At 46.2% G+C, this 16038-nt stretch overlaps 1 protein-coding gene across 2 annotated transcripts in view; it reads right to left on the reverse strand.

The window, feature by feature from the left end:
• The window catches only part of LOC139260323 (cilia- and flagella-associated protein 46), a 681403-nt gene that overhangs the window by 541096 nt on the left and 124269 nt on the right, over nucleotides 1-16038 (reverse strand). For both annotated transcript variants that reach the window (XR_011592768.1, XM_070876797.1), the window contains exon 14: nucleotides 9454-9580. Coding sequence is in view for 1 of the 2 variants with exons in the window: in XM_070876797.1 (XP_070732898.1) it covers nucleotides 9454-9580 (127 nt within the window). In the remaining variant the exon portion in view is untranslated. The remainder of the gene's footprint in view (nucleotides 1-9453; nucleotides 9581-16038) is intronic.

Raw genomic sequence — 16038 nt, forward strand, 5'->3', positions numbered from 1 at the left:
ATAGACCACTTGCTGCAAGATATGATTACAGAGCAGAGCGAGGACCACATTGCCATTGGATTTTTTTTTTTTTTTTTGGGCCATTGGATGTGAAGGTCACGGTGGCCATGAACCTTTATATGATAGGCTCCTTTCAGGCTGGAGCAGAAGGTATTTGCAACATCTCCCAATTTGCCATCCACTGTTGCATAAGGGAGGTAACTGAGGCTCTGAGGTAAGAGAGCCGCATATACTTCCTTCTCTCTGGCCCGAGAAAAGCAGGCGGAGCGAGCACACAGATTCGCAAGGATGGCAGGCTTCCCCATGGTGCAGGTTGATATTGATTGCACACTTTGCTGGCGGCGTCGCATGTCAACTCGGAGATGTACCGCAGCTGAAAGGGATTCCACTCCCTCAAGGTCCAGCTGGTGTGCCACTATACTTAGTAAATCATGCAGGTAAATCTCCGATATCCTGGCAGCAGCCATGATGGCTTCATTATGTGACAGTCCACTGCACCATCCACATTTGAACCACCACGACAAACCAGAGAATGGCTACTGGAAGACAAGGACTATCCATTAGCAATATGGCTCATGACTTTGGTGCGCAAACCACACAAACACGGACAACATTCATATGACGAAAGCCACGCTGCCACATGAAATATCAAGCAGACCACTAGCGTGCTGGTGCAATGCTTCCTCTGCCTAGACTGCTCTGGAGGAGCCCTGAAGTAATTCGCAGAGCAGGTTTCAACAGTCATAGTGGTCTATTGCATGCTGCACAACCTCACCATCATGAGACATAGCTCTTGCCAGCAGTCATACAGCAACCAGCTGAGGAGCAGGAGCAGGAGGAGGAGGATGAGCAGCAGGAGGAAGAGGAAGGGAGGAGGCAACCTAGACAGCCCCTTTCTGGCCAGGCTGTCCATGAACAAATTATTTGACTGTGATACCAGTAAACACAACCCCCATTCACCAACAGTCCCACACCTTACCTTCCCTCTGACACTGACCATCACAGCGTCCACTTGGCAATAATGCAAAAATAAAAGCCAACAGAAAACAAACATTCCAAACCAAATGTATAAATAAAATCATGCCATATTGCATACAAATGTAAACTAATCACCCTTGTGCATTCTTTAATACTTGTCTTCTGTATGCCTTTACCCCTCCTAGTACTCCTACACAGTGCTACCCCAGTGGCTGCAGCATCGCTGTTGGCAGGTTGCTGACTTTCAGGGGGGAGACAGCAGATGATCTTGGAGGACAACCTCGAGTAGCTCTGGGCCTAGAAAGCCCATCTTCGGACTGCACCATCTCGGAATGCATGGCAGCAGTCTGGGCTGGCTTGCTGACAGGCAACGGCAGGTGCACAGGTGGAGTGCCAGGGGTGGGAGGATGAATGCAGTCATCGTGAGAGAGGACAGCAGGTTCAAGCTCCACGAAGCCACTGCCACTCCCCCAGGTGCCTCAGCAATCCCAGTAATCTGTTGGAGGACAGATTGCTGGACTACAGTGACACTCTGCAAGCCCCTTTGAACACTAGTAACCACACCACAATAGCAATAGTCTGACCTTGCGTGACAGCAAGCTGAACTTGCATGAGAGCAGTCTGAGATTGCATGACAGAAGTCTGAGCTTTCACTGCAGCATCCAGACGTTGGGTGGCTTCTGCTTGTGCTACAATGGAGGTTGAGATATCGGCGATCAGCTGCTGCTTCCTGGTTGTGTCTGCAAGTGCGCTAATGGAGTTGGCCATCACTTGCATGCTGGAAAGGATGGCCAAGATCTGTGCAAAGCCCTATGCCAAGTTGGTGCTGGACTCCTCCATGCTCCTTGACATTGCACAGAAGCTTTCTGGCAGACCTGCCAATGCACCAAGCATTTAATTGTCCCATCAACCTTCTTCTGTAGCCTATCACATTGAAGTGCTCATCTGTGCCAGAACTCTCTACAATCTCAACCTCGGGGAGCTGGCACCTGCACTACTCTTGCCCCCTGCCCTGGCTCCAGGCCACTCTTGCCTGATGTGTCACCATGTGCAGATCCTGGGTCTAAGCTATCCTCTAAAGTACACAGTATATCAGTATCTGAGCTGGTGGTTGCGAGTGTGAAATTGAGTGAAGGCGCTCTGTCTTCAGTATCACTGCTTTCTTTCTCTTCCAGTTTTTACTTCTCCACTACTGCCTGGCCAGGTTGCAAAGCTTGAGTATCTGAAAGGAGAAAGGCACAAGGGTAGGATTGTGGTGAGGTGGCAGGGGGGGGCGGGGTGAGGGGGGTGGTGGGTGGAAAGAGAATTGGTACCTGAGCTACCTTTGCACCCTTCCCTGGCTGCAGTTATCTCGTGCCCAGTGATGCACCACGTGCTGATACTGCATCTAAGCTATCCTCTAAATTACGCGCAGTTTCAGTATCTGAGCTGGTGGCTGTGAGTGTGAAATCAAGTGATGGTGTGTCTTCATTATCACTGTCTTCCTGCTCTTCAACCATTACCTGGACAGGTCGCAGGTCTTGGTTATATGAAATGAAAAAGGAATGAGGGTTGGGTGTGGTGCTGGGACAGGAGAAAGTAAGAGATGCATGGTTACACCATCTACAGCTTGTAAGTCAGAAGAGATTGTGGGATGAGGGGCAAGTGGGATGTAAGAAGGAGAATTAGGTATGAAGATACCGTCAACTTTGATTGTTTCAGCCCAGCTACTGGCCATGGGCTCAACAATGGCCACTCCAATGATAGCAAGCCCCGTTTCCTCCATCAGGGTAAGTTCATGGAGTCGTATCTACCCCCCATCGCTTAGCTCCTGCTGCAGTCGGTTATGCACCAACTTGTCATGATATAGAGAGGGAAGTGTGTCAGTGTATATGGTGCAATCTGTTTCGGTGATGTGCCTGTCATGGTTGAATAGTTGACAATGTCTGCAGGGTGTGAGATGTGTGAGTGCAGCTTTCAGCTAAGTGTGTGAGGGTGAGCTGAAACTATGAATGTTAGGTTTAAGTCCTGTTTGACAGAGATTATTGGTAAGTGAGTGATGGGGTTGTGGTGCATTGAGCAGTGTGTGAGGCTAGTAGTGCAGTTGGTGGGATCTAGCATTTGAAGATGAATTCACTGACCTTGCCCACTCATTTGTGGTCACTGAACTTTTTGCTGCACTGCCTCCAGGTCCTCGGGGCTTGACTTCAAGCATTGACTGTCACAATTACCTGCTCCCACTGCCTTCGCAGAGTTTGTCTGGAGGGCCTCTTGGCCCCCTGTGGATAGAGGATCTTTCTCCTCCTCTTCGCCTCCTCCACCAAGGCCTTCAGAGCAGCATCTGAGAATCTTGGAGCATGCACTTTCTCTTGTTGTGCCATAATTCAGTGTACTTCCAGGTCATATTCTCTTCCCCAGCCACTTCCAGCAACTGCTCCAGCCAGAATGCAGCTTCCCTTTAAGAGGTGCAGGCTGGCTTTAAGTAGTACAAACTAGCTTTAAGTAGTGCTAGCCTCACACAAACTTGGTTCTCCTGCTGAGAAGCTCAGCCACGAAACAGCATGTTTACAGAGAAACATAGAAACATAGAAAATAGGTGCAGGAATAGGCCATTCGGCCCTTCGAGTCTGCACCACCATTCAATAAGATCATGGCTGATCATTCACCTCAGTACCCCTTTCCTACTTTCTCTCCATACCCCTTGATCCCTTTGGCAGTACGGGCCATATCTAACTCCCTCTTGAATATATCAAATGAACTGGCATCAACAACTCTCTGCAGTAGGGAATTCCACAGGTTAACAACCCTCTGAGTGAAGAAGTTTCTCCTCATCTCAGTCCTAAATGGCTTACCCCTTATCCTTAGACTGTGACCCCTGGTTCTGGACTTCCCCAACATCGGGAACATTCTTCCTGCATCTAACCTGTCCAGTCCCGTCAGATATTTATATGTTTCTGTGAGATCCCCTCTCATCCTTCTAAACTCCAGTGAATACAGGCCCAGACGATCCAGTCTCTCCTCATATGTCAGTCCTGCCATCCCAGGAATCAGTCTGGTGAACCTTCGCTGCACTCCCTCAGATTAGGAGACTAAAACTGAACACAATATTCCAGGTGAGGCCTCACCAAGGCCCTGTGCAACTGCAGTAAGACCTCCCAGCTCCTATACTCAAATCCCCTAGCTATGAAGGCCAACATACCATTTGCCTTCTTCACCGCCTGCTGTACCTGCATGCCAACTTTCAATGACTGATGTACCATGACACCCAGGTCTCGTTGCACCTCCCCTTTTCCTAATCTGCCGCCGCCATTCAAATAATATTCTGCCTTCTTTTTTTGCCACCAAAGTGGATAACCTCACATTTTATCCACATTACACTGCATCTGCCATGCATTTGCCCATTCACCTAACCTGTCCAAGTCACCCTGCAGCCTCTTAGCATCCTCCTCACAGCTCACACCGCCACCCAGCTTAGTGTCATCTGCAAACTTGGAGATATTACACCCAATTCCTTCAACGAAATCATTGATGTATATTGTAAATAGCTGGGGTCCCAGCACTGAGCCCTGCGGCACCCCACTAGTCATTGACTGCCATTCTGAAAAAGACCCGTTTATCCCGACTCTCTGCTTCCTGTCTGCCAACCAGTTCTCTATCCATGTCAGTACATTACCCCCAATACCATGCGCTTTAATTTTGCACACCAATCTCTTGTGTGGGACCTTGTCAAAAGCCTTTTGAAAGTCCAAATACACCACATCCACTGGTTCTCCCTTGTCCACTCAACTAATTACATCCTCAAAGAATTCTAGAAGATTTGTCAAGCATGATTTCCTTTTCATGCTTTCCAAATGCTCTGCTATTTCAGCTTTAATACTTGGTTCCAACATTTTCCCCACTACTGATGTCAGGCTAACCGGTCTATAATTACCCATTTTCCCTCTCCTTTTTTAAAAAGTGGTGTTACATTAGCTACCCTCCAGTCCATAGGAACTGATCCAGAGCCGATAGACTGTTGGAAAATGATCACCAATGCATCCACTATTTCTCGGGTCACTTCCTTAAGTACTCTGGGATGCAGACTATCAGGCCCTGGGGATTTATCGGCTTTCAATCCCATCAATTTCCCTAACACAATTTCCCGCCTAATAAGGATTTCCTTCAGTTCCTCCTTCACACTAGACCCTCGGTCCCTAGTATTTCCAGAAGGTTATTTGTGTCTTCCTTCGTGAAGTCAGAAACAAAGTATTTGTTCAACTGGTCTGCCATTTCTTTGTTCCCCATTATAAATTCACCTGATTCTGACTGCAAGGGACCTACGTTTGTCTTCACTAATCTTTTTCTTTTCACATACCTAAAGAAGCTTTTGCAGTCAGTTTTTATGTTTCCAGCAAGCTTCCTCTCATACTTTATTTTCTCCCTACTAATCAAACCCTTTGTCCTCCTCTGCTGAATTCTAAATTTCTCCCAGTCCTCAGGTTTGCTGCTTTTTCTGGCCAATTTCGATGCCTCTTCCTTGGATTTAACACTATCCTTAATTTCCCTTGTTAGCCACGGTTGAGCCACCTTCCCTGTTTTATTTTTACTCCAGACAGGGATGTACAATTGCTGAAGTTCATCCATGTGATCTTTAAATGCTTGCCATTGCCTATCCGCCATCAACCCTTTAAGTATCATTTGCCAGTCTATTCTAGCCAATTCATGCCTCAAACCATCGAAGTTACCTTTCCTTAAGTTCAGGACCCTTGTTTCTGAATTAACTGTGTCACTCTTCATCCTAATAAAGAATTCCACCATGTTATAGTCACTCTTCCCCAAGTGGTCGTGCACAACAAGATTGCTAATTAGTCCTTTCTCATTACACATCACCCAGTCTAGGATGGCCAGCTCCCTAGTTGGTTCCTCGACATATTGGTCTCAAAAACCATCACTAATGCACTCCAGGTAATCCTCCTCCACCGTATTGCTACCAGTTTGGTTAACCCAATTTATATGTAGACTAAAGTTGCCCATGATAACTGCTGTACCTTTATTGCGCGCATCCCTAATTTCTTGTTTGATGCTGTCCCCAACCTCACTACAACTGTTTGGTGGTCTGTACACAACTCCCACTAGCGTTTTCTGCCCTTTGGTATTCCGCAGCTCTACCCATACAGATTCCACATCATTCAAGCTAATGTTCTTCCTTACTGTTGCGTTAATTTCCTATTTAACCAGCAACGCTACCGCACCTCCTTTTCCTTTTTGTCTATCCTTCCTGAATGTTGAATACCCAGCCTTGGTCACCCTGGAGCCATGTCTCCGTAATGCCAATTATATCATATTCGTTCATTGCTGCCTGCGCAGTTAATTCGTCCACCTTATTACGAATACTCCTCGCACTGAGGCACAGGTTTGCCTTTTTAACACACTTTGCCCCTTTAGAATTTTGCTGTAATGTGGCCCTTTCCTCAATGCTGGAATCATTTAAATTAGCAGATAGCACAAAATGTCCAATACAGTTTACAGTTTAAAAGCATCATAAGCAATGGATGCCAGTTAATCGCGCATCGCCATCCCCACATCCGTTTTCGGGGGAACGATTAAATTTAGCCCACCTTGTGTTTAATTTAAATTAAAAAAATTTCGGAAATTGCTCTGAAAATGCAAGGCTTCAAGAGACCATGGCAGCCTATAAGGCCTCATGTTCACAGCTAACTAGCAACTTGACCTCTTTTTAGAAATGTCCTCTTTTCACAGGAACTTGTTAAATTCCCTTTAAAAGGTCAGTGGTATCTTCTTACGCATTGCATGCTTTCCTGATCTGCTCAAGGGGGCAATGACGTTCTGTGAAAGGAAAAGGTTTTTACATCTAACCTAACTCTATGTCTAATGAATTTATGTGAATGCCCTCTTTTTTTACCATCTTTATCTACCTCAAATACCCAATCCAGTCAGACAAACTCCAATTCTTTCATCGTTCAAAAACTTCAATAATATCCTTTCTAAGACAATGTTTCTCCAAATGAAATAGCCCTAATTCTTAAAGCCTAGCCACATACTTAAGAGCCCCAAGTCTAACTATTATCTTGTTCACCTCCTCTGCACTTTATACTGAGCCTTGATGTCCTTCATCATAGGAGGGATCCAAAACTAGACACAATACTGCAACTGTAGATGTACCAGAGCATTACATATCCTAAATACAGTACTCATTTTTGTTATGTATGAATAAAGAGTCTGACTGGATATTGTGAGCTCAAAGTAAAGTGTGACCTTAATCTTTTATTTCAGGTCTCCAGAGAGCCTCTCCAGCCTAAGAGGCCTCCTCAAGTACAGGTGCTCCCAATGAATTGTGGGATCCCTTGGGACTCCAGGGGATGAGCCCTCTGGTGGCTACACAAGGGAAATACAGGTTTACATATATGACAATTTTGGTCCTAGCAATACAATTTTTCCCTACAGCCGCCTCACCTCTAGGAGGTCATCTTCTAAATAAATACGGGGCTAGAAATTGTGCAGCGAACCATTTGGAGCAATAACTTTTGCGGGAGCGCAAAAGTATTGTCGGGTGCTTCCCAATTCTAGCAGACGCAAACTTCCGGTTTAGCGATCCATGAGGGAAGTGGAACGCTAAATCAAGTGCTACCGCTTCTCTTGGAGCACCAAACCAGGCAAGAGGGGTGGTAGCGACAAAGCACTGCACAATGTCCAGTGCAGCATTGCCGGAATCAGAGGCTTCTTCCCTCCCTTAAAGGGAAGGGCTATTGCTGCAGGCTCTGCAAGAAATCGAATCCCCTGCTCGACAACGGCAACTGCGATCCACGGCGATCAACCCCAAGCCTCTAACAGAGTCATCATCATCATAGGCAGTCCCTCGGAATCGAGGAAGACTTGCTTCCACTCCTGGAGTTCTTTGGTGGCTGAACAGTCCAATACGAAAGCCACAGATTCTGTCACAGATAGGACAGATAGTCATTGAGGGAAGGGATGGGTGGGACTGGTTTGCCGCACGCTCCTTCCACTGTCTGCGCTTGATTTCTGCATGCTCTCGGCATTGAGAGTGCAGGGCTGATCAACTACGGCAGAAGAAAATGTTAAGAAAATGACATGAGGGCTCAATAAAAAAAATTTCCCTACATCACTGGCAATCCTTTAAAATACTGTTCCCCAAGCAGCCGGCTTATCTAACAACGCCCAGCGATGCTGCAGTGGGCGGAACAGAAGTTTGCATCTGGGGCGGTAACGGGTCGCTGCACCCCGGATGATGTCACAATCTCCGGGGCGCAGAAGATCATGGCGTTAGGGTTTGCCGTTGCTGCTAACCTGCAAACCTTGGTCACAGAACCGGTAGAGCCCCATTATCGCACCCCAGAGATGCTAAATGGAAGGCGCAAAGGAGGTCAATTACACCCCCAAAGATCCTGCACTAATGAAAGTTCTAGAAGTGTTATGGGCAATTGCTCTAATTTCACACTGGACATTTAGAGAATCACTCTATTTGTTGGTCATGGTATTAAGAACAACACAATCTGATTAGCTATGAAGTTGAATTGGTGATCAGGCAATGTAGTTAACCAGTTTTGTCAAAATTAAACAGTGGCATATGGATCTGTACTTTCAGACACTCATTTGGATTTCTTCTTGTGAATAGAAATGATGTTTGCTGCTTTTTAATTGGATGGATCTACACTGTTTGATAAGGACAATGCAGAAAACAGTTAGCCCCTCCAGCAAGACTTTGTGATATCCAAATTATATGCCGGTATAGTGGTACTTCCAGTCGTATGCTTTTGAACAAAGTTTTAATTGTTTTGCAAATTGAATAGGTGCATTTAAATGGAATTTTTGTAATTAATCTTCAATTTCAGAAAAGTTTTCAGTCAAAATAATATTCAACAACTCAGGGTAGAAATTGTCCCCTGCCCAAAACGGGGCGCTCCCACTCCATTACAAAGTTTTTTTTACCACAGCTGCGATTCAGGTCGCCTCTTAAGCTACGTACGGCTCTTTCTGTTTTTTTGCTTTGATCCAGAAGTCGGTGACAGCACTTGAGGGGCAGAAATGCAGTGGTGACAGCAACTGAGGGGCGGAAGTTGGGTGCGGTGTGGCGTCACTGGCATGATGATGTTATCACGGCGCCGCGTCACCACATCTCTCTCCTTCACTTTAAGGGGAGAGCCTCCGTGCTTTTAAAACTTCAGCCCACTGGGCCACCAGGGAGGGTTTCGACCGGGCCAGCGGCCTGGCACCCAAGAGGGGGTACCAGGCTGCCTGGCCGAACCCGGGGGCATAATTGTCGGGCCGACATGGCAGTCGGCAAAAAAAAATTGACAGCAGCGGCAGTAGGCCCTCCCCTTCAAGAGAAGCCGCACCGCCTCACTGGACCAAATGGCCTACTCCAGCTCCTATTTTTTATGTTCTTACGTTCTTATTCCACTCTGCTGCATGGACGCCGATTTCCAGCAGTAACAAGCCTTAAGAGAAGGGGCAATTTCAGCCCGAGTATTCACCTACCTCAATTTATCACTTAAATTTCCATGTCTTTCCAGATGTCCCTGTATTTGCTGTACACAGCTTCTGTAATTTTGAACTTTGGCAGCGAGTAGACCAATTAAGCCTGTGTTACCATGGCCCACAAATACTGAAAAATATAACACCGTAATATCAGTTTTGATTCCATGTATCCCTCAGTTTGTTAACTGTACACTTTCCTGCGGAGACTTGGTAGTGCATTGGTGAGAAAGTTATATTAATAAGAAAGTGCTTTTTTTGCCTCATCAATTATCAGTTCATATTATTTAAACTAATCCAATTTAGACAGATGAAAACTTCTATTATATAGTTCCAGATAGTAGCTTGAAGCAATCAAAACATTTTCTAAGTCTGCAATCTATTATATACCAATTGTATCTCCATGAAAATGCACACAATTGTTAAATAAATATGTGAAATAAATAAAAAAGTTAAATATTTTGCAGATTTGTAACTAGCTTAATGGTGAGGTTACAGCATCCTGGTGGGGAAATTCAGTAGCGTGACAGGGGTGCTAAGTTTTAACTTTTTGAACAGTTAGCTCCCGGCGAGATGAGCTGCAATATTGTCAAAAATTAGGCATTTTTGCCTCAGATATGAAGGGAGGCAGTATCTGAGGTGCTAATGGCCTCAGTGGGTGTTGCAGGGGTGCTATTACCACAGCTGTACCCAATTTCAGGTGATTTTCATTCAGCAATAATCAGCCTCCTACTCATTCCACATCTTAAAGGAGATGTTGTTCCAGGCAGAAAATGGTCATTTTCATCATTGCTGGACTCCATTGAGAGCTGGAAGGAAGTTTTGAGAAGGCTGCTCCAAATCCTCTTAGAAGGGCCAGTCAGTTCAATGACCTGGCATTAGAGACATTGGTGGGGGCAGTGGAGAGAAGGAGGGATGCATTGTTCCCTCCATCTGGGAGTAGGCCAACGCCGCAGGTTTTTACGGACATGTGGGCAGAGGTGGCCAGCACCATGGTCGACAAAAGCCTAACACAGTGCCGGAAGAAATTCAACAACCTCAGTTGAGTGATCAAGGTGAGTACATGTTTGCATAACTCTTACATACCAGCCTTTGAGACTGTCTATGCACACTCTGCAAAACCAGCATTTAACCCAATAAGCAACCAACAAGCATCTGTACCTACTCACAGTTATACCCGGAGACTGGGAGAAATTTAGAATTCAGCAGAGGAGGACTAAGGGTTTAATTATGAGGGGAAAATAGAGTATGAGAATAAGCTTGCAGGGAACATAAAAACTGACTGCAAAAGCTTCTACAGATATGTGAAGAGAAAAAGATTAGTGAGACTAATGTAGGTCCCTTACAGTCAGAATCAGGAGAATTCATAATGGGGAACAAGGAAATGGCAGACCAATTGAACAAATACTTTGGTTCTGTCTTCACTAAGGAAGACACGAATAACCGTCCGAAAATACTAGGGGACCAAGGGTCTAGCGAGAAGGGGGAACTGAGGCAAATCCTTATTAGTCAGGAAATGGTGTTAGGGAAATTGAAGGGACTGAAGGCCGATAAATCCCCAGGGCCTGATAGTCTGCATCCCAGAGTACTTAAGGAAATGGCCCTAGAAATAATAGATGCATTGGTGGTCATTTTCCAACATTCCATGAACTCTGATTCAGTTCCTACGGATTGGAGGGTAGCTAATGTAACCCCACTTTTTAAAAAAGGAGGGAGATAACAGGGAATTATAGACCGGTTAGCCTGACATCGGTGGTGGGGAAAATGCTGGAATCAATTATTAAAGATGTAATAGCAGCGCATTTGGAAAGCAGTGACAGGATCGGTCTAAGTCAGCATGTATTTATGAAAGGGAAATCACACTTGACAAATCTTCCAGAGTTTTTTGAGGGGAACCAGTGGATGTGGTGTATTTGGACTTTCAAAAGGCTTTTGACAAGGCCCAAACAAGAGATTAGTGTGCAAAATTAAGGCACATGGCATTGGGGGTAATGTATTGACATGGATAGAGAACAGGAAGCAAAGAGTGGGAATAAATGGGTCCTTTTCAGAATGGCAGGCAGTGACTAGTGGGGTGCCGCAGAGTTCAGTGCTGGGACCCCAGCTATTTACAATATACATTAATGATTTAGACGAAGGAATTGAATGTAATATCTCCAAGTTTGCAGATGACACTAAGCTGGGTGGCAGTGCGAGCTGCGAGGAGGATGCTAGAAGGCTGCAGGGGTACTTGGACAGATTAGGTGAGTGGGCAAATGCATGGCAGATGCAGTATAATGTAGATAAGTTTGAGGTTATCCACGTTGGTGGCAAGAACAGGAAGGCAGATTATCTGAATGATGACAGATTAGTAAAAGGGGAGGTGCAACGAGACCTGGGTGTCATGGTACATCAGTCATTGAAGGTAGGCATGCGGATACAGCAGGCAGTAAAGAAACCAAATGGCATGCTTGCCTTCATAGCAAGGGGATTTGAGTATAGAAACATAGAAAATAGGTGCAGGAGTAGGCCATTCGGCCCTTCGAGCCTGCACCGCCATTCAATTAGTTAATGGCTGAACATGCAACTTCAGTACCCTATTCCTGCTTTCTCGCCATACCCCTTGATCCCCCTAGTAGTAAGGACTATATCGAACTCCTTTTTGAATATATTTAGTGAATTGGCCTCAACAACTTTCTGTGATAGAGAATTCCACAGGTTCACCACTCTCTGGGTGAAGAAGTTCCTCCGCATCTCGGTCCTAAATGGCTTACCCCTTATCCTTAGACTGTGATCCCTGGTTCTGGACTTCCCCAACATTGGAAACATTCTTCCTGCATCTAACCTGTCCAAACCCATCAGAATTTTAAACGTTTCTATGAGATCCCCTCTCATTCTTCTGAACTCCAGTGAATACAAGCCCAGTTGATCCAGTCTTTCTTGATATGTCAGTCCTGCCATCCCGGGAATCAGTCTGGTGAACCTTCGCTGCACTCCCTCAATAGCAAGAATGTCCTTCCTCAAGTTAGGAGACCAAAACTGTACACAATACTCCAGATGTGGCCTCACCAAGGCCCTGTACAACTGTAGTAACACTTCACTGCCCCTGTACTGAAATCCCCTCACTATGAAGGCCAACATGCCATTTGCTTTCTTAACCGCCTGCTGTACCTGCATGCCAACCTTCAATGACTGATGTACCATGACACCCAGGTCTCGTTGCACCTCCCCTTTTCCTAATCTGTCACCATTCAGATAATAGTCTGTCGCTCTGTTCTTGCCGCACGAAGCTGTCGGGGTCTCTGACAAGCGGTCGATCGACTATTTGAGGGCAATGTCGCTTCCAGGGCGGGGACCAGGCGGTGCGCGCTCTAATTACATCATTACCGCCGTTCCCACAGAAGCGGGACGGATACCTTCTCCGCCTCAAAAAATCACGAGGGCAATATCCCGATCGTCGGAGATTCCGCCCCAACTGGGCGGAGACTATTTCCACCCCGTTACCTCCGGTAACTGCTCTTAAAAAAAAAGGGACAATTTCAGCCCTAATGGGTTCTGTCTGACAGATCGCTCTATAAACGTATACTACTTTGAGTTACTAGTCTGAATTATGTTGTCAGCAAGGATTCTGAACTGAACTTGAAGGGGGCATCCCATCCTGGAAAGAGAGTCTAGTCTGCACAACAAATGAAACACACACAGCTTGCTCCCACTTAATTTTACATATTCCAGAGGCAAAATAAAGTAGAACACCAACTGATTAAGAACGTAAGTTGGTTTCACTGGACTTGATTTCAGCTTCACGATTATACGTTTCAGAATGCTCAATCTTGCTGTAGCAGTCTTGAACTATCCAAATCTTTTATTAGATTTCAGTTTCAGTTGGGATGCAATGTAGAGCGTTTCTTTTTAAAATAATGCTGCATACTTTCTTCTTCCATCACAATTTTCTTGCCAGTAACATCTTCTGTTAGTGAAGATAAGTATATTACTTCAAACATTGGCCACTGTCCTCTGAGCTGTCACCCAACATCTATCTTGCACAGTACATTCCAAAAACCAATGCGCCTGTTTCCATGTCTTCATCATGGTGCAGCTCGCAATGCCATATAAAAAGTCAAGTGAAAATCAGCCTTCTACATCTTTCCTTCTCCAGCGTGATTTCTTTCTTCCGAGTGGTTTCATAGGCAGTTTTCGTCTTTACTTTGGGCTGCTCATCCTCCTGTTGTTTTGGACTTTCCTCCATAGCTTTAGAGGCCTTTCTTCGTTTCAAAAAGGCCATGGTTTAGTTTGAACAGCCTCTTAGAGATTACTGATCCCGGCACCGCGCCGAAAGCCCGGCCCTACCACCTATAGGAGCACGGAGGTCTTACTGCAGTTGTACAGGGCCCTGGTGAGACCACACCTTGAGTATTATGTTTAGTTTTGGTCTCCTAATCTGAGGAAGGACATTCTTGCTCTTGAGGGCGTACAGCTAAGGTTCACCAGACTGATTCTCGGGATGGCAGGACTGACATGTGAAGAAAGACTGGATCGACTCTGCTTGTATTCACTGGAATTTAGAAGAATGAGAGGGGATCTCATAGAAATATATAAAATTCTGATGGGATTGGACAGGTTAGATGCAGGAAGAATGTTCCCGATGTTGGGGAAGTCCAGAACCGGGGTCACAGTCTAAGGATTAGGGGTAAGCCATTTAGGACCGAGATGAGGAGAAACTTCTTCATTCGGAGAATTGTGAACCTGTGGAATTCTCTACCACAGAAAGTTGTTGAGGCCAGTTTGTTTGATGTATTCAAAAGGGAGTTAGATGTGGCCCTTACGGCTAAAGAGATCAAGGGGTATGGAGAGAAAGCAGGAATGGGGTACTGAAGTTGCATGATCAGCCATGATCATATTGAATGGTGGTGCAGGCTCGAAGGGCCGAATGGCCTACTCCTGCACGTACTTTCTATGTTTCGATGTTACATCCTCATTTCATGCCTTGCCTACATTCACAGCTATTCACCACGACAGGAATATCTTCCACATACTTAGCTGGACTCTTACTCACACAGATTCCTTTCTTTTGCAGGCCAAGTGGGCTAATAACAGAAGGGAGTAGGAGCAGACTTGAGAAGGGAAGCTGAACTGCAGCAGCTGACTGAATTGGAGGAGCAAGTGTTGCAGCCCATTGGCCAACAGGTGATGGGTGCCGAAACTGGCTTAGATGTCCAGCCCGCTGGGGGAAACAATGGTATCTTTCTGCCCTCTTCTCATTCCACTACCCCGTTAATTCCAGAAGGCCTCATCACTTTCCAGCACCTCATACTGTCTGCTTCCTTGCTCCTATCTTGCCCCCCTGCCCTCACCTTAACATGACTCTTGTGCCAGTTATGTTTTCAGATAACCAAGCAGCAGATGACCAGCCTATCCCTGAGCATCCCCCAACTGAGTCATGAGGTAGAAGAAGAGGAGGACAAGGATGAGGAGCGGAAGGAGGAGTAGGAGCCAAGCACTGCATCACTGCATCTCTCATCAGTAGGCACCAGCTCAGAGGTTAGCTTAGTAGAGGGGTCTGCACTGGGTGATGAACCGGGGCCTAGCCGGCTGCAGCACAGTTAAGGGGAAAGGGAACCTCGGGAGCAATTGAGTTCACATGCGAGTTCACGGGTGAGTTCACACGCGAGTTCTGCTGCACAGGACTCAGATGAGGACCTTGATGGCGAGGTGTTCACACAAAGGGTGATTGCCATGCACTCTGACATGATAGGTGCAATGGCAAGGGTGCCCAAGAGACTGTTGGCAATGGTAAGGAACGTGGAGGAGTCCGCCTCCTGCATTGTACATAGTTCTGCGCACACAATGGAGCCGACGGTGGACTCCCAGAGACCGTGCGGATCCAGACCTCATGACACTTGTCATGGGCGATGTGGCAGCTTCCATTGTGGCACAACATCTCAGTGCTGTAATGGAGTCAACGATTTCTCACACTGAAGCTCAGACTGCTGTCATGCAATCTCAGTGGCATGCCATGCAAGCTCTGACTGCTGCCATCGATGTTGGGTCCACCACAGTCGACCGGGGATCTCAGTGTCGCAGCAGCCCACCAATCTGTCCTGCAGCACATTGGTGGAAATGCTGAGATGCTGCCCGGGGAAGTGGCAGTGGTTTAGTGGAGCAGGAACCTGTTGTCCTCTATCAGGTTGATAGCATTCCTGATCCCACCACAGCCACTCCACCATTGCACTTGTCGTAGCCTGTCACCTAGCCAGCCCAGACTGCGGCTGCCTATCCTGAGGTGGAATAATCTACAGCCGTGCCTTCCTGACCCAGAGCTGATCGAGAGCATCCTGCAAGGCCATCTGTAGTCTTTGGCTCTGATACACAGCAGACTTCCACCAGCCATGCTGCAGCCACAGGGGACACATTGCGGAGGAGTATTAGTCTAGGTCAACGGAAGAGGGGATGTAATGAAATGCACAAGGGTAATGAATAAATACACATTTATACATTTTATTGTTGTTTTATAAATGTTGTTTAGAATGTTTAATGTTTGCTGTTGTCTCTCATTTCAGTTTTGGGGCTATGGTATGGAAGGCCAAATTGATGTGGTGATGGAGATGTCCA

This window comes from Pristiophorus japonicus, chromosome 3 (assembly GCF_044704955.1).
Source record: "Pristiophorus japonicus isolate sPriJap1 chromosome 3, sPriJap1.hap1, whole genome shotgun sequence".
Lineage (NCBI taxonomy): Eukaryota > Metazoa > Chordata > Chondrichthyes > Pristiophoridae > Pristiophorus > Pristiophorus japonicus.